Genomic DNA, 19,475 nt, shown 5'->3' on the forward strand with positions numbered 1-19,475 from the left:
TCTGCTTCAACCTTCTAAAATGCTTTATGTACTTCAAGTACATTGGTAGTTCTTTGGGACAACGAAAAGCACCAACAAAAACAAAAATCCAAAAACTCGTCTTATGTTATAAGACGAGTGGATGTGAAGTGGACGCTTAAGAAAAAGTTTCTAGAAAACTTTTCTCCCATGAACTGAACTTATTTCAGGATTCTTTTCTATAACATTGTGAAAATATTTTACAATTGTTATGATTTAAACCATAATAAGGAGCCTAAGAAAAATAGATTAATAAGGTTTACCTTTTCCTATGCTAAGAGCCTTAGACATGCATGACTATTTTAGGAATACAAAGGGACACAAAAAAGGGCCATCACAACCACCCAGAAATAACATTATTTTTAAAATATACCTAAATTTCTGGTTTGCAAATGTTTTGAATAGTAAAGTGGTAATTATTTTACTAAAGACAAAAAAGTGAACCGAAACGATCAAACCAACAAAGGAGATGAGATGACAGCATTAATTTCTGTTACCTGAACTTAGCTATTTAGGAAAGAAAAAAAAAAAAACTATGGTACGTACCTTCCTAATAGCTTGACCTGATGCTTTCTTCCCAATAAAGTTCTCAGAGACTCCAACCAGAGCAGCGACATTTTGTTCTGCTGGACTGAGTTGGTTAAACTACACAGAAAAAGAATATAGAGAAAAATTAAACTGTAACTTTAAAAAGTCTGCCATTAACCAAATCTAGTAGTCATATCACATTTTCATTATGATAAAATCTATGAAAAATAACACAAATTTTACTTACAAGTATTGCGAGTATTGTATTACAAGTAATACAAATAACACAAGTATTTACTTACAAGTATTTTACTTACAAGCTTGCAATACTGAATGAACTTAAAAGACATGGCCACAAATACTGTAACCATGGTCTATGATTTTCTTGGATTGTGTTTATGTTTCATACGGGAGATGTGTGGGGAGGGAGAGGAGGGAAAGCTTTTGGAAGTAACTGCACTGTTTATATACATGTGTTTGTGTGCATGTGCTCAGTCATGACCAACCCATGGACTATGACCTGCCAGGCTCCTCTGTCCATGGGATTCTCCAAGCAAGGATACTGGAACAGGTTGCCATTTCCTGCTCCAGGGGATCTTTCTGACCCAGAGATCAAACCTGCGTCTCCTGCATTGGCAGGTAGATTCGTTACCACTATGCCACCTGGGAAGACCTGCATACTGCCACTGCCTGTTCAGAGTAAAATCACAGTAGACTGTACTCTACCACTTGGTTTTGTAATAGGTACAGCCAGTTCCACCTTGATACTGGTGATAAAGATGATTATTCCTTCTCAGGTATCAACATCACTGGGCTTGGTGTGACAGGACATGACACCGTGTGTGACTCTGATAGAGCTTTCATGTAATTAAACTCTCAACCATCAGCAATGGTTTTCTTTACATTTCAGGCATTAGAAAATGTAGTGGTCCCCACATCGCAAGAGTAACCACCTTGAGGGGATAGGGACCAGACATGGTCCTTTCTTCTCTTCCGCACCTTACTTTATTTTTTTGACAATGAACATGTTTACATTTAACAGAAAATATTTAAGTGAAACAAACAAAAAATGCTCTTGCCATAAAAAGTATTAGTCGCTCAGTCATGTCTGACTCTTTGCAGTTTCCATGGACTAACCCACCAGGCTTCTCCATCCATGGAATTCTTGAGGCAAGAATACTGGACTGGGTTGCCATTCCCCTTCTCTGGGAGATCTTCCCGAGCCAGGGATCGAACCCAGGTCTCCTGCATTGCAGACAGATTCTTTATCGTCTGAGTCTTTTTTCTGGCTATGAAAATATACTTGAAATTGGTCTTTTCATCTTTCAAAAGGCCCGATTTCAAATATATTTTAGTAGCAAAAAAAATGAATAATCACATGATAAAAAATCATATTGTGATTAATTATTTTAGCCTGTATTGCAAAATCTTATCTTCTCACCTGCCTGAAGTATATCATCCAATCAGGGTCACACTGAGAAGCCATATCATAGGGAGTTGTTAAGTAGATTAGATGAAGAAGGCTTTCGAGCATAAGTCCCTCAAGACCTTTCTTCAAGTCTCTGTAAAGAATGTCACAATAAGCCAAATCTATAGTTCCTAAAAGAAAGACACAAAGAGTTCATTTTTCATAACCACCAAAGGAGGAAAGAGGTGATTTTAAAGAAAATCTGGTTTACCTAAACATAGAAAAAGTCTTGAGGGACTTCCCTGGTGGTTCAGTGGCTAAGTCGCCATACTCCCAGTACAGGGGGCCCAGGTTCTACCCCTGGTCAGGGAACTAGATCCCACATGTCACAAATAAGAGTTTGAGTGCCACAACTAAAGATCCCTCATGGCCAAAAAAAAAAAAAAAAATTCTTTACAATTTCTTACTATGTAACTTAGCACATAGTTAGGAGGTCATTTTGATATTATAGTATCCATCAACATTTAGTAAGTACATACCTTCTGAACTAATTAATCTATTCTTGGGAATCTAACCTAAAGAAACATCTCCACACATATCCAAAAATACAGGAACAGAGATGCCCTTGTTTATAACAGAGAAAAATCAGAAACGGTGTAAATGTCCATCAATAGGGGAGCGGTTGAATACATTACGGTATCCATAGTATGGATGACTGTTGTACTAAAAGAAAATGAGGTAAATTTAAAGGGACTGATGTGTGAAGATGCTCATGATATTTTATAAGTGAGGAAAGCAAGCTGCCTCCAAATACTTATACTATTCAATATATATGTGTGTGCATGTGTGTGTGCTATATATATAGTACATATCTATATATGCATACATACATGTAACACAAACATAAATATACATACACAAAATATTTAGGAGAATATATATCAAATTGTTATGAAATTTACAGAAAATGTCTAGAAATTGCTACTGCTATTCTTGGTAGGATATTAAGATTTGTATGATTGCTGGGGGAGGCGAGCATAAAGAAGGGAGGATCATCTTTTCCTCCATGTATTTCTACAGTATTCTAAATTACTTGCAATTCAAAACATTTTTCAACTTTTAAAAATTGAAGTAGTTTAACAGTTTGTAAGATAAGATTATTATTATTAATATGAAATTGCAAATCTAATTTAGAGTTACAGAAAATTTCTATTTTTTCTGATGCATTTCCTCAGATTCACAGTCAGAGTCAGGTAAGCTCTTACCTTTAAAAGAAGCTCGTCCCAACTTTGTGATATGAAAATTATTTTGGAACTCTTCTTTGGACCCACACATAGTATCCTTTTGTAGAAGTCCTTTTTCTGTCAAGTATCTAAGTGATTCCATAGTTATTTCCCAGAGACTTTTTTCTTTCAACAAAACCTTCTGCTGAACACCAAAAAATGTACCACTCATAAAACGATATATGTCATCCAGGTTTGTTGCAATCTGAAACAATTCAGGATACCATTAGAGCAGCTTCTCTAATTCAAGGCATCATTTTGAATGAATAATTCATCAACATGAGGACTCATTTCCATACCTCAAAGCTATTCAAATAAAAAATCAATATAAAATCTACATAGTTGCATAAAGGTACTTTTATAATATTTTAAAATGACAAGAAAAAAAATTGAAGGAAGAATATATTTATCATATTTATACTCTTAATGAAGACGTCTACACATTTCTGATTCAAAAACTCCTTAGGTTTTTGAGTAATTTTTCACAGTATCTCCAAAGTTGTGCCCTCTGCTCACTCCCCACTAGTTATCACTAATTCCCACTCGGCCTCCTTCAGAAATCCTCCCTCCGTCCCCTTCCAGTCACATGTGAAAATATTCTTTAGCTCTAAAAATCGTATTAAAAAAACCACATATGGAAAACACAACTGGAAGTCTGCACTAAAGCAGGATCTGGCAATACTCTCCCTGACATTTTACCTGAAAATAAACAGCAGTTTTCTACCTCTTCTTGTCTCTCGCATCCCCATCTCCTTTCCTTGTTATTTTGCTGCCTTTTTTTTCTCCCCCCAACTCACTGTTTAAAACTTATAATAGCAATGGTGGTATTCAGACGTAGAGCTGACTCTGAGTGTGCATAACTTACAATAGCCAATTTCAATGAGATCAGCATGTTATACTAAAATATAGTCAATCAATGAGCATATTTCTGTTTTCAATTCTGATGATATTTCAGTGGGAAAACTTAAGTAGTAATTTCACAGTAAACCAATATAAAGGGTAACAAAAAATATTATGGAGCAGGGACATTTCCTATTGCTTTTTCTCCTTTTAATAAAAGTCCATCCTTAACATAATATTCATTCAGGCTAAAACTGCACTTTTAAGATATTCAAGAACTGATACTCAGTTTATAGATTATCAACATAGTTTCTATATTGTTTTTTAACTGAGTACAGTTACTACTGGGGATAAACAAACAAACCAACCCCTTTACTTGATCCTTCTAGCTACCATCACATTATCTTTGTATCCCTCTGTAAAAACTTTCAGACATAGTGATTTTAACCCCCTGGGATAGCTTCTATCTCTGGCTTCTCAAAGCTGAGTTCTCCACTGTTGCCCCAACCTGCAAGTTCAGCCATGACCAACTCCAAAGCCAGACCATAATTCAAGTATTTACTGAATGCCAACCACATACCAGGCACTATGCTAGTCACTGGGATTTGGTGATACAGGAGAATAAACGTGGACCTGTCCCAGGGCTTCATTCCAGGGGGGTAAAGTTATCAGCCAAAGAAAGTCACTAACAAGAATACAACGACAAACTGATGGGTGTTTGGAAAGGAAAGAAGGGTGTTTCTATAAATAGCATCCAAGAGACTGACTGCACCAGGCGGTAAAGGAAGGCTTCCCCAAGGAAGAGGTGGTGAAGCGCAAGTCTGACAGTGGAGTAGGAGTGGGTGAGGGTGAAACGAGACGGAGAGCTGAGATGAATGAGCCCCAGGCTTGCAGACCACCACGGTAGAAAGGGCACAGAACGTGAAATGCACACAGAAGGACAGTGTGTCTGGAGTGCAGAGTATAAGAGCGTGTTGAGAGATGATAAGGATGCAGAGAGAGGTGAGGCCAAATCCACAGTGCTGCTGCTGTTGTTCAGTTGCTCAGTCATGTCTGACTCTTTGCGACCCCATGGACTGCAGCATGCCAGGCTTCGTGATAAGGGCTTCCCAGGTGGCTCAGCAGTAAAGAATCTACCTGCCAATGCAGGAGATGAGTATCCGATTCCTGCGTCGGGAAGATCCCCTGGAAAAGGAAATGGTAACCCACTCCAGTATTCTTGCCTGGAGAATTCCATGGATAGAGGAGCCTGGTGGGCTACAGTACATGCGGTTGCAAACAAATCGGACATGACTCAGTGACTAAACAAGACCGTGATAAGGGATCTGGACTCAATCCTAACAGCAGTGGGAAACAACCGCTAACAAACTTTAGGCAGAAAGGGATTTATATTTGGAGAAGATCGATCTATTGAAGAATAATATGGAGAGGGTGTGGGAAGGGAGGGCACAGCTGATGCCAGACCAGCTGGGCGAGCATCACAAGGATCTAGGCAGGACCTCAGCACCTGGAAAAGAGTGTGCAAGCAGCCTATGTGACCTCTTTTTGCCTCGGATTCTTTTTTGTGTGAAAGCAGAACTATACTATTTCATTCAAAGGTATAAAAACATTAGAGATAAAAACATATCAAGTGTCTAGCAGGGTGTCTGAAACATAGTCGTGAGAAATGATCACTGGAGGCTCCCTGCGTCCCAGGGCGCGACAAGTGTTGTGTCGAATTCCTGCAGTTTCCATCTCTCCCACCAAAACCTAGTGTCCCCAAGGATGCCCACCTCCACCCTCCTGCCTCTTGACCTCACCCTGCCCTTGACGCCTCTCACCCTATCCCACTGGTTGTTTCTGTCTGGAGGACTTGACTTCTTCAGTTCTAACCCCAAAGATTTTTCTGCCTCTCCACCCTGTCTGTAATTCCAGCCTCCTTCCAGAACTAGGGCCCTGTGGTGAAGCCCTACCTCAACGTGCAGGAAGAACCCCGATGGCCTGTTCTTCTCAGCACAGGGCCCAGGAGCCTCATAAGGGCAGGTTTGGAACAACAGTTGCCTACCGGCTAATCTCCTGAGCTGACTCTGCCTGGTCTTCTTGCTGCTGTACTTCAATTGTTAACACAGAATTTAACTGAAACTGTTGAGCCCTATGGATCTGGCATCGCAGGCCCATAAAACCAACCCTTGTGGCCAAGTCGGTTCCCCCAGGATTCCTGTACCTGAGTGCACTCGTCTCAAGTGAAGCCTCAATTCCATTGCCTTGCATGGAGTCCTAACTCATGACATACACGTATTTGTCAGATGTATATTTTCTTCCTGCCTTTTCACTGCTTAAGTAGCATCTTTTGAAGAGAATTGTAAAAATATGAGGTCTATTTATTTTTTTCTTTCATGATTTATGTTTTTTGTTTTCCTTATAAGAAATCTTTCCCTACCCTAAGGCATTTCCAAATAGATTTCAGTATTGATCTGTAATTTCTTTAAAAAAAAAAAAAAAAAAGAACAAAACCTGTTGAGATTTTGATTGGGATTGCACAGAATTTATAGACCAATGTCGGAAGAAGTAACATCTGAACAAAAGTGAGTGCTCCAATTCATGAAGATGGTATCTCTCTCCGTTTCTTTAGGTCTTGTTTAATTTCTCTCAGCAGTGTTTTATAGTTTTCGGTGAGTATTAAGTGAGAGTAATTTACACAGGGTAACAAGAGACAGAGCTGTGACCGGGACACAGGTATGCGTGACATGAGAGCCCTTGCTCTAAATCACCACAAAACACTTGGACGATTTCTCCACTGATACGTGACTGTGCTCCAAGTCTTCAGTCTAGTATTTAAGCACTCTCTCCCATCCTCTCCAACAATGGCACACAGTCTGGCCCAACTTTTTCCACCCAACTTTCTACTCTTAGGTTATCTTCAGCCTTTCTCTATAGCTACAATATCCAGTCTATTGACTGTTATTCCACATCATCTTAAGGTTTCTCATCTTTCCATTTAAGTATCTGGAATGGCTTATTCCTTCCCTCTGTTCATCTAAAACCTCTATCACCTTCAATACTCAGGACTAATTCCTTTCCTTTTCTGTAGCCTTTGGCTCTTATAAAATGCCAGGGGATAAAATATTACACCATTCATCTGTAAGGCGACCAAAATGGTCTCATGATATCTTTTACTTATCAATTACCTTTGGAACTTTCACTTACACCAATTTGGGATAATAAAGGTAGGCTATATGATAGATTAAGAGTCCTGGTTTTTAGTTAGATAAAGCTGAATTCAAACCCTGGCTTTACCAGTTTGGGACTGAGGAACCTTGGGCACAAGAGAATAAGCCTAAAAAAGAGGTTTTACTCAAGAATAACCTGAAGAAAGAGAGTCAATTTCTAATCTTAGGGAAAAGAGTGTTTTCCCATTGTGCCCCACCCAACTTTTTTTTTTTTAAATTTTCTGCCTGATAAAGGGTATACTGACTTCACAAATGTTTATTTGTGAAGGACTTACAGGGGATCTTTTCTTACTAAGGCAGAGATGCTGGATTATCTGTCATTAGGACCCATGCTTCTAAGGCTCCTTTATCCCCCACAGTATCCGCCAAAGTCTCTTACTTGTAATGGATGCCCAGTTATTATTTGTTCCATACAATTCAAAGGATTAAAAATCCACAAATAAATCCAGTTTTAGATTTATCATGTCATAGACTGCTCTTTCTCACATTATATAGAAGTGAACATTTTTTTCAACTTTCTTTACAGTTTTCAAAACTTTTCAACTGCCACTGTCTCAAATAATAGCAATAAGATATAAAAATATTAAAAAAAAATACCTTCAAACCAATCAAAGAAAGAAACAAAGTCTGGATTCCCTTGGTGAATTCCTGAACAAGATGGCTATAGCAGTTTTCCAATGGTTTGCTTATTAACTGCAATACCTACAAGAGTTAAAGCAATACTATGTTTCACATTATTATAAAAAATAAATTGTGTTCCATATAAAATTTTATAATTGCATACATCTTGTGGAGGTTGGGAGAAAGAAAAAACAGAGAGACAAAAAAATAAGAATTTAGCAGGTATCCACATGAAAATGGAAGAAGATAGGGAAAATACTTTTCATTGAAATACAGAAGTATTCAAGCTACTCTTTCTAATGCTTAATTGCAGAGAAGAAGGAAACATTATTCAAAGGAATATTATTAATTAATTTTTAAAAGATGATATCAAAGGGCGAAATTAAAGACTGAGAAAACACAACAAAACAACCAACTAACAACCAGATTATTACCTGTTGCTTGTCTTTTTCTTGCAATATAAGGATACTCTCCCCAACAGAATCTATTCCAGCACGGCCAGCTCTGCCAATCATCTGTTTATACTGATTCCTCTTTAAAAATTCCTTAGCAACATAGGGTGCTCTTAATATAACTCTATGGAATTGATAAAATTAATTAAAAGTGGTATTAGATCTATACCATTAGCATCTATTTTTAAACTCTTCATTTCATTATTTTTATATGATATTCAATTTAGTGACATATTAACTCAAAATAGTACGTAACTACCATTTACCAGTAGTCTATATGTTATGATGTTCTAGGTTCTTTATGTACATTATCTGTTATCTTACAAAACTTGTGGTGATATTCTTATGTACTTTAATTTTCCTTTACAAAATGGTTGACTGAAGCACAGATAAATAGCTTATAAAAACCAACAAGATTAGTAATTAACAGAACCATAATTTGAGCTTAAGTCTGCTTACCTGCAAAGCTTATGATCAATCCACTATAGCAATAATCTCAAAAGGTTTTTGATTTGATACTCCATAAATGAAAAATCTGACCACGGGCCACTAACATATGCATATTTATTTATGAATTTGTATTGTCAACTACATAAAATTGCAGATTTATGTATACAGACGTCTATAGCCAGCTTTCCTGTTCAAAGGTAAGAGAAAACCTGTGCTATTTACCTATTCAACCAATTCCTTTATTTATAAATCTCAATGGACAGACAAGATTATCGAATACATGAAGAAAACAAATGACACAGAAGAAAAACAATGAGAACATATAGAATATACATCTGACAGAGACAGATAATACAGGAAACAGAAAAGAACTTTAAAAAATTGAATTAATATGCACATAAAATTCTGGAGGGTACTGTATTTATAGAAGAACAGAGTACTATAAAGAAAGAACAATAAAAGAAGAGAGTTCTTAGAAATAAAAAATTAATTCATTTAAACAATTCAACTGAAGAACTGAATAATGAATGAATATAGTTAGTGGGATATAATTAAAAACTGATTTTGTAATATAGAAAGTAAAGGAGTTACATAACTCATATAGACTGAAAAACATGTAAGAAAAGTTATGAGAAATGAATGACCAATTTAATTGTCTAACTGAAGTTATAAAAGCAGCGAAACAGAGAAAATGGAAGGAAAGAAATGATATAAGAAATAACTGAAAATAATTACTCTAAGATGAAGAAAGGCATAAAACTTTAGACTGAACATGTACCCAATGGCTAAGCCCTATGAAATCAGAAGTAGCTAGGGACTTCTTTGGTGATCCAGTGGTAAAGAATCTGCCTGCCAAGGCAGGAGACACAAGAGATGTGGGTTGATCCCGAGTCAGGAAGATCCCCTGGAATAGGAAATGACAACCCACTCTGGTATCCTTGCCTGGGAAATCCCAAGGATAGAGGAGTCTGGTAGGCTACAGTCCACGTGGTTGTGAAGAATCGGATGCAACTGAGCACACACATTACAAAATGTTGAGGTAAAGGAGTTCGTCAAGGCTGCATATTGTCACCCTGCTTATTTAACTTATATGCAGAGTACATCATGAGAAACGCTGGGCTGGAAGAAGCACAAGCTGGAATCAAGACTGCCGGGAGAAATATCAATAACCTCAGGTATGCAGATGACACCACCCTTATGGCAGAAAGTGAAGAAGAACTAAAGAGCCTCTTGATGAAAGTGAAAGAAGAGAGTGAAAAAGTTGGCTTAAAGCCCAACATTCAGAAAACTAAGATCATGGCATCCAGTCCCATCACTTCATGGCAAATAGATAGGGAAACAGTGGAAACAGTGGTTGACTTTATTTTTTTGGGCTCCAAAATCAGTGCAGATGGTGATTGCAGCCATGAAATTAAAAGACGCTTATTCCTTGGAAGGAAAGTTATGACCAACCTAGACAGCATGTTAAAAAGCAGAGACATTACTTTGCCAGCAAAGGTCCATCTAGTCAAGATTTTTCCAGTGGTCATGTATGGATGTGAGAGTTGGACTATAAAGGAAGCTGAGAACCGAAGAATTGATGCTTTTGAACTGTGGTGTTGGAGAAGACTCTTGAGAGTCCCTTGGACTGCAAGGAGATCCAACCAGCCCATCCTAAAGGAGATCAGTCCTGGGTGTTCATTGGAAGGACTGATGTTGAAGCTGAAACTCCAATACTTTGGCCACCTGATGCGAAGAGCTGACTCATTTGGAAAGACCCTGATGCTGGGAAAGATTAAGGGCAGGAGGAAAGGGGGACGACAGAGGATGAGATGGTTGGATGGCATCACTGACTCAGTGGACATGGGTTTGGGTGGATTCCAGGAGTTGGTGATGGACAGGGAGGCCTGGTATGTTGCGGTTCATGGACACGACTGAGGAACTGAACTGAACTGAGGTTAAAGAGAAAAGCCTACAAGCTTCTGGAGAGGAAAGCTGCAAGCCTACGTAAAAACGAAAATGTCCACCACTAGTTCCTTCAAGACATAGAAGAATACTACAAAGGCTCCTAAGGGAAAACACTGAACCTAGAATTCTGTTGGCTGCGAGGTGTTCAAGTGTGAGGCTAAACTAAAGATAGCTTCAACTATGCAAAGGTTCAAAAATTTTTATTTTCAATGCATCATCTAAAAAGAATTACCCAAGGATGGCAAAATAAAAAATGGATCACAGAAGGAAGATGTTGGATACAAGGGGCAGTGGTAGGCAAAACAAAACAAAAAACCCACACAAGTATGATTTATTGGTAAGTTTAAATAATTATTGATTATAAGATGAGGGAAGTTGTTTGGTAGAAATCAACACAACACTGTAACGCAATTGTCCTTCAATTAAAGATAAATAAATTTTTTTTTAAATGAGAGAAAATTAAAAATACAGACCTAACATTTTAGGTAACCGCAACAATACACAAGACAGAGTAGAAAAAATATACAAATGCTAAGACTCTTGTAATGTTGAGCAGAGGATACAGTTATCAATTCTAAAATCATAGAAAACACATTTGATTACCACTGTTAAATTTTTAAGAGTAACCATTGCTAACAAGAGAAATAAAATATGTAACTTCCTTTTTTATTTCAACAATTGTTTGAAAAAATGGAATACTTCCTAGGTGACAGAGTTTGAAAACAAAAGAATAGAAAAAGATATAGTTGGCAAAAAAAATATAGTTCTAGTGTTCAAAATAAAGTCATTCTGAGGAAAACAAGGACCTTATTCTACTGACAAAAGGTGTAATTCAGCCATAGGATATTTGGAGTAAACTTTTATATACCTAAATAGTTGTAAAATACAAAGCAAAAAATTGTAAAAATGTAAAGAGGAGAAGTTGATAACTCCATAATTACATTAGAAAACTAACATATGTCTCTGGAACTGATAGATCAAAGAATCACAGAGAAAACAGAGGAGCTGATAACATGACTAATAACTGGGATCTCATTGAGATACATAAAAGTGCACACCCAACATAAAATATATAGTTTAAAGCTCTTGGATGATTCATAAAAATTGACCATTTATTTGGGAAAAAAAAAAAGTTACAAATTTTAGCATCATCATTAACTAAGAGTGGAAATCAGCTCCACAGGCCCACAGCTTTGGTAATAACTAAAAAGGTAAACAAGGATCTGCTGCTGCTGCTGCTGCTAAGTCGCTTCAGTCGTGTCCGACTCTGTGCGACCCCATAGACAGCAACCCACCAGACTCCCCCGTCCCTGGGATTCTCCAGGCAAGAACACTGGAGTGGGTTGCCATTTCCTTCTCCAATACATGAAAGTGAAAAGTGAAAGTGAAGTTGCTTAGTCGTGTCCGGCTCTTAGCTACCCCATGGACTGCAGCCTACCAGGCTCCTCCGCCCATGGTATTTTCCAGGCAAGAGTACTGGAGTGGGTTGCCATTGCCTTCTCCAAGGATCTACTCTGAAAAAAAAAAAAGATACTATTAATAGACTCAAAAGTCTTCATAGATGAGTTCTCTAAGGTGTCAAGGAAATCTCTATATTAAATAAACTCTTTCAGATTAAAAAAGAAAATGGTCAAAAGCTTGCCAACTGTTTCTACATAACTAGAATAATAAACCCTAATATCAAAACCAGATAAGGAGAGGACTAAAGAAAGAAGCAATAATACTAGCAAGAGATGTACTAAGGGAATTCCCTGGTGGTCCAGTGGTTAAGAATCTGTCTTCCAATGCAGGGGACACAGGTTTGAACCCTGGCTGGAGAACTAAGATCCCACCTGCCGTGGGGCAACTAAACCTGCTCACAACTAGAGAAAAGCCCACGTGCTGCAACAAAGAGGCCATGAGGGGCAACTAAACCAGATATATAAATATAAATTAATATAAATTTAAAAAGAGAGAGAGATCTACTAATGCCATTTTTCACTAAGATATTAAAGGAAATAAACCAAACAATCAACTCAGCAAACACTGAAAAAAACATTTGATAAATCTACATTCATTACTGAGAAAGAATAAAACAATTAAAAAAAAAAAACCTGTTGGCAAGCTGGGACTGAAAAGTTTGGAGCCTGAGCGACAATGACTTGTATCTTACCTTCTCGCTGGTAGGTTAACACCTGCTGCGAGGGTGGATGTGCAGGTGAACAGGCAGAGGACCCCTGTGGAGTAGGCCTCCTCCAAGAGCTTCCTTTCATCGCTGGTTAAGCCACTGTGGTGATAAGCAACTCCAAACGGGATGGTGTGCCTTAACACGCGACACAGGTTGCCACCGCTGACATTCTTCAAGTTCTGAATCACCTCCTGTTTTTCTTTCTCTTTGTGCTTCAGATATTCCCTAGGGAAAAGATCTGTTGGAACCCTTGATCTTATAGGGAAGGAGCACCTACCATTTTAATTTTAGTAGCTACATGCAAACATTCTCCTTTTAAAATCGTGTTACTTTTATTGACCTAAGTACATAAAATGTTCTTAGAATTGTAATTCCGATTTCGTTAACAGGCAGTTTCTCTCAGCCTATTTGGGGATCACAAAGTCCTATGAAAATCTGCTTAAAGCTAAGGGAAAAAACAGATATTCACATTAATACAACACTTTGCATATAATTTCAGAGGGTTTCTGTACTTCCTGAGGTTCAATCCTGTACTTCCTATGAATTCATGAATGCTGGGTTCAAACACCTGCTCTAGAAGTTACAATTTTTTTTTTCACAAGAAAATGCATCTTCAGTGAAGATGAACTGCTTTGTCATACATTTTCTTCTCTGAAGATAAAAATTATATATACTATTAAAGCATATGAATTATATGTAAAACACTGTCTAAATATTAGCACTTCAGAAGCCTCAGTAATATCCTACAATGCCTCCTTACCTAGAAGCACCTATTTTTCTCAATTCCTTTCTAGAAAAGAAAAAAAGGAAAGACTAAGTACAACTAACTCCTAATTGACTGTAAAGCAACAACTTCTGAACACCAGTCGCAAACAAACACAGCCTGTGCGCGTGCTAAGTCGCTTCAGTCATGTCCAGCTCTCTGCGACCCTATGGACCATAGCCCGCCAGTCTCCTCTGTCCATGGGATTCTCTGGGCAAGAATACTTGGGTGTGTTGTCATGCCCTCCTCCAGGGGATCTTCCCTACCCAGGGATGGAACCCGTGTTCTTTTACGTCTCCTGCTTTGGCAGCTGTGTTCTTTACCACTAGAGCCACCTGGGAAACCCAAAAAATAGTGTCTAAGATATAAATATAATACACGCAGCCCTTGTTGCAGCAAGCTTCATGGAAAGCACAGACAGCTCTGGCTGGTGCTAAATGCACAAGTTCAGTAATTTCATAAGAAGCTTAGAAATGGGTGGCAAGGAGACAATGAAGAATGGGGCAGAAAGTGGTTGAGTCAACAGTGTAAGAACCAAGTGACAGCTGGGTAGGGAGCTATTGACTTTATATTACTATTTTCCAGTCAAGAGTTTGAGGTCCTGAAAGGGACAAATTTCTCAAGGAATTAAGTCTTAAGGACAATTACCCTATACTTTAAGAGAAGGGAGACATTATTTGTAAATGACCAGATAAGACATGGATCTATGGAGAAGGTTTTGTGGGGGGTAGTTGAGAAGTGAGCTGGGTGCTGAAGAACAGGTTAGAGGTGGCAGTTGATAGCTAAGCAAGAAGTAAACAGTACCGCCAGATTCATCATCTCCGAAGAGGAAGATTTAACTCCGGGACCAAAGACAGTCTCAGTCACTCGCAGCTCTATGCAGATTTTATTTAAAGTGAAAGTGACAGAAAAAGCTTCTGACAAAGACATCAGAAGACGGCAGGAGAGTACCCGCCTCACTAATTTAAGTGGGGCCTTATACACTGCTCACCTAGCTTCTGAAAATAGATAAAAAATACTTCAAGGCTGTGAGAATTTTGCCCAGACCCTTTCCCGTAACATACACCCTGGGATGACATCAACACGAGATTAGCCAGAAGGAACAGGTTAACCCAGAGCTCAAGGCTGTGGAAGTTTTTACCCAGACCTTCTCCCACAGCATACATCCAAAGCTCAAAAAAAGGCATGTCCTTGAACAAGAGATACTGATGCCTACAAGGACTATTTGTCTACGTGAAAAGAATGCGAAAAAGAAAGAATGCTGACCTTCTCCTTAAAGGGGCCTTCGGCTTGGACTCCTTATCAACCTACCTAAGTTAACTCTTTCACAGTGAGGGGGTGGGGAAGTACATTATTGGCAGAAGGTAAAGCATGATCGCAGGCATGGAAATGAGTGGTTCAAAACATAAACAAAGAAGACAAGTAGGGACGTCCCTGGTGGTTCTGTGGCTAAGAATCTGCCTGCCAATGCAGGGGACATGGGTTCAATCCCTGGTTAGGGAAGATTCCATACGCTGTGGAGCAACTAAGCCTGTACGCCACAACTACTGAGCTTTAGAGCCCATGATCTGCAGCAAGAGAAACCACTGCAATGAGAAGCCTGAGCACCACAGCCAAGAGTAGCTCCTGCTCGCTGCAACCAGAGAAAGCCTGCAACAAAGGCCCAGCACAACCAGAAATAAATGAATAAAAGAAGACAAGAAGTTCAACTGGATGATGTGCAGGGTGGATAAAGAGTAGAAGAAATAAAGGTGAAAAACTAAACTGGGTCCGATTTTAGCCTGAATCTAGGCTAAGAAGCACTGTGGTATCACTATTAGGGAGACTTTTAGGGAAAGTAATACAATCAGAGCTTTGGCCATTGTCAGGAAATAGTGTTTAAAAGACATTCTTGACTTAGAAGTCCAAAGCACTAACAGCCATAAAAAATATAATTTTCCTTGAGGTTGACACAATCACTTGGGGAAAACTCTGCTTTAGTCTTTGCACTTAAACACACATAATAAGCATATTCTAGGAGATTGCACTGTACCTGCTTCCTGTGAAAGTTATGATTAGGAGGCAAATAATTAAGGGTTGATACTCCATGACTTTCAAGAAATTATCTTTCGAAGATACTACTGAGATCAGAAACCATTTAGCCCTAGATTATATTCATCTATGTATAAATTACAGAAAAACAGAAAAAAGTATGCTCTAAATACAACATTTTAGTTAACAGCCACCAAGATGGGAGCTAAACTATTTACTGTTTGTTGTTCAGTTGCACAGTCGTGTCTGACTTTGCGACCCCACGGACTGCAGAACGCCAGGCTTCCCTGTCTTCACCAACTCCCACAGCTTGTTCAAACTCACGTCCATTGAGTCAATGATGCCATCCAACCATCTTGTCCTCTGTTGTCCCCTTCTCCTCTTGTCTTCAATCTTTCCCAGCATCAGGGTCTTTTCCAATGGGTTGGCTTTTCGGATCAGGTGGCCAAAGTACTGGAGCTTCAGCTTCAGCATCAGTCCTTCCAATGAACATTCTGAGTTGATTTTCTTTAGGATTGACTGGTTTGATCTCCTTGCAGTCCAAGAGAATCTCAAGAGTCTTCTCCAGCACCACAGTTCAAAGGCATCAATTCTTCGGCACTTAGCCTTCTTAATGGTCCAGCTCACATCCATACATGACTAATGGAAAAACCACAGCACTATATGGACTGCTGTCTAGATTTATCATTGCTTTTCTTCCAAGGAGTATCTTTTCATTTCAAGGCTGCAGTCACCATCCACAGTGATTCTGGAGCCCAAGAAAATAAAGTCTGTCACTGTTTCCATTCTTTCCCCATTTATTTTCCATGAAGCGATGAGACTAGATGGCCTGATCTTCATTTTTAAAGTGTTGAGTTTTAAGCCAGCTTTTTCACTCTCCTCTTTCACTTTCATCAAGAGGCTTTTTAGTTCCTCTTCACTTTCTGCCATAAGGGTGGTGTCATCTGCATATCTGAGGTTATTGATATTTCTCCCGGCAAACTTGATTCCAGCTTGTGCTTCATCTAGCCCAGCATTTCTCATGATGCACTCTGCATAGATGTTAAATAAGCAGGGTGATAATATACAGCCTTAATGTATTTCTTTCCCAATTTCGAACCAGGCCGTTGTTCCACGTCCAGTTCTAACTGTTGCTTCTTGATGTGCATACAGATTTCTCAGGAAGCAGGTAAGGTGGTATTCCCATCTCCTTAAGAATTTCCCACAGTTTGTTGTAATCTACACAGTTAAAGGCTTTAGTGTAGTCAATGAAGCAGAAGTAGGTATTTTTCTGGAATTTTCTAAGGATTTTGAGCATTATTTTGCTAGCATGTGAAATGAGTGCAATGTGCAGTAGTTTGAGCATTCTTTGGCAGTGCCCTTTTTTGGGACTGGAATGAAAACTGGCCTTTTCCAGTCCTGTGGCCTCTGCTGAGTATACTCAGGACATTTACCTTAAGAAAGCAGCAAGTAATATGGAAAATGTATTTTAGAGGAAATTTTCCTTCAGAAAGAGTTAAGTCCTATCTCTTTACAAAAGTATCAAGGGTCCATTACAATTCACTAACTAAAGGTTCCGGGGAACCAAATCAGTATGTCAATATTAAACATCAACATTTATGACCCAAATAAACTATTACCCCTGAAAAGCAAAATAAGTCAAGGGCTATGACTTGACCAACAATTAATCTCATTTCACACAGTCAAAAGTCTGTCTTTAAATTTCCCCATCACTTAGTCAGGACTATATTACCTTATTCTAAGAAAACAAATGACTCACTGAGCATCCTTCAATGATAATTTAATTTCCTTAGGTTTTTATACTCTACATCATCATTTTAAAGTCAGACTCTGTTACTGAAATGGGAAACACTCCTTGACTTTATCCCAAACAGCGGCATCTTTGTGCTAGCCAATGAGTTTAACTCTGTATTAGGCCAATCTACAGCAATGGGATTGTGGGGGCAAGTGGAGGAGGGCTGGGTGAGAATCCAGGGTACTGATCTGTGTGTAGTCACATAGCACCAGCTCAGGGGCCCATAAGAAATCTGAAAAATATGCTAAAACAACACGTGGGACAAAAAGGTACAGAAAAAACTAAAACTGCTCATACTTAAGGTCATTTTATACTTACCTCTATAACAGAGTCAGTGCTAAGATATTATACAATTACAAAGCAGTACATTTCTTTATTATTTAGCAAATTCAATTCCAATGTCCACACAATCCAAGTGTGAAGCTTACTAAGAAAACAAAGGCTACAGTATTTAATTACAGAGAAAGTTAAGCTAAAGATACGATTAATCCCTACACTGGTAAGTCCTCTGATCACATAGCCCTTCATCCCTACAGTGATTATTGATTAGTCCTCTGATCACATGGGGCTTCCCTGGTAGCTCAGATGGTAAAGAATCTGCCTGCAATGCAGGAGACCTGGGTTTGATCCCTGGGTTGGGAAGATCCCCTGGAGAAGGGAATGGCAACCCACTCCAGTATTCTGGCTTGAATTCCATGGATAGACCATGGGGTCGCAAAGAGTCAGACACGACTGAGTGACTGTAACACTGATCACACAGGCCTTCGTCCCTACAGTGATTATTGATTAGTCCTCTGATGACATAGGCCAGGGGTTGACCTCGGCTGTATGTTGCACTTGCTTAGAAGCTTTACAGAAGAGTAGTACCTAGGTCCCACTCCCAAATATTCTGATTTGTCTTGGAGGTAGCTTGGGCGCTGAGATTTTAAAAAGGCCTCAAGGTGACTCACTGTGGAGCCAAGCTGCTGTATTAGTCAGCATTCTCTACATGTACCCTTAGACTTTTTCTCTGGCCATTTCACATCTGTGAATTTCACAGTTCAGCTCTTTTCCCTCAAGGCCAGGACCCTTAGAATCTAGTATAATAACTTAAGCATAATGTCTGCAAAAAGTAATCAGTGCTTGTTAAATAAACAGAATACAGGCATGTAGATCATGATAAAAATGAAACAGAATATTTTTAAAAGATTAACATACTTGCTTAAACTTTTGCATATCATTTCTGCTATGTTTTCACAGTTCTTCTTAGTGGGACAAAAAACTAAGCAGGAATAACTGGGAATAACTTCTGTCACCAGTGCTACCAAGTGATCAGGGTCCATCTTTTTCAGAGTATCGGAATACTGCACAACAAGATTTAGGAACAAGGTAGTTAGCAACCATGAAAGCCTTTCACTTTACCAGTGTGCTCTGAAAGGTAAGTAAATCAACCATAACTTTGAACTTCTCATTTAATAAATATGACCATTTTTAAAAAAAGATGCAACTTATATTACAGAGCAAAATGTTAAGTCCCACTTTTGTTATTAGGGTTTTGTTAGGTGCATTTAATTTTAAATAAAGGAAGTGAAAATAATAAATTGTATTAATAACTCTATGGCCCGCCCATCTTCACCAAAGCAGAAAAAGTCCACAGAGAGAAACACAAATTGATCCTAATAATAGTCAAAGAACTGCATAAATAAGTTAAACCTCTTGCTATTGCTAACGGTTTTCAAAAACATATTCAATCATACCATAGGATATATTTTCAGAAATACAAAATATATTTATCAAGACATAAAGAACTCAAAGAACAAAGAAAAATGTAAAGTTATTTAAAATCTTCTCACTTTATTTAACTTTACTTTACTGAAAACTAATTAAGATACAGATTTAGAATAATATATATTATTATAATTATACCTTTATACCTAATATACCTAATTATTATAATTATAATATTCCTTTATGTTATTGTTTA

General features: G+C 38.3%; 1 protein-coding gene and 1 non-coding gene across 2 annotated transcripts in view; both read right to left on the minus strand.

Annotated features, from left to right (window-relative positions):
- Window positions 1-19,475, minus strand: part of HELQ (helicase, POLQ like) — a 40,889-nt gene that overhangs the window by 9,422 nt on the left and 11,992 nt on the right. Inside the window, 7 exon segments of the mRNA XM_024993611.2 lie at window positions 565-663; window positions 1,988-2,145; window positions 3,220-3,442; window positions 7,884-7,988; window positions 8,342-8,483; window positions 12,909-13,148; window positions 18,710-18,855. Of these exon segments, the coding sequence (XP_024849379.2) occupies window positions 565-663; window positions 1,988-2,145; window positions 3,220-3,442; window positions 7,884-7,988; window positions 8,342-8,483; window positions 12,909-13,148; window positions 18,710-18,855 (1,113 nt within the window).
- MIR2446 (microRNA mir-2446) lies at window positions 1,835-1,905 on the minus strand. Its single transcript, NR_031261.1, has one exon. It is a non-coding gene; the product is annotated as a microRNA mir-2446 (primary transcript).

The sequence above is a fragment of the Bos taurus genome, chromosome 6 (genome assembly GCF_002263795.3).
Source record: "Bos taurus isolate L1 Dominette 01449 registration number 42190680 breed Hereford chromosome 6, ARS-UCD2.0, whole genome shotgun sequence".
NCBI lineage: Eukaryota > Metazoa > Chordata > Mammalia > Artiodactyla > Bovidae > Bos > Bos taurus.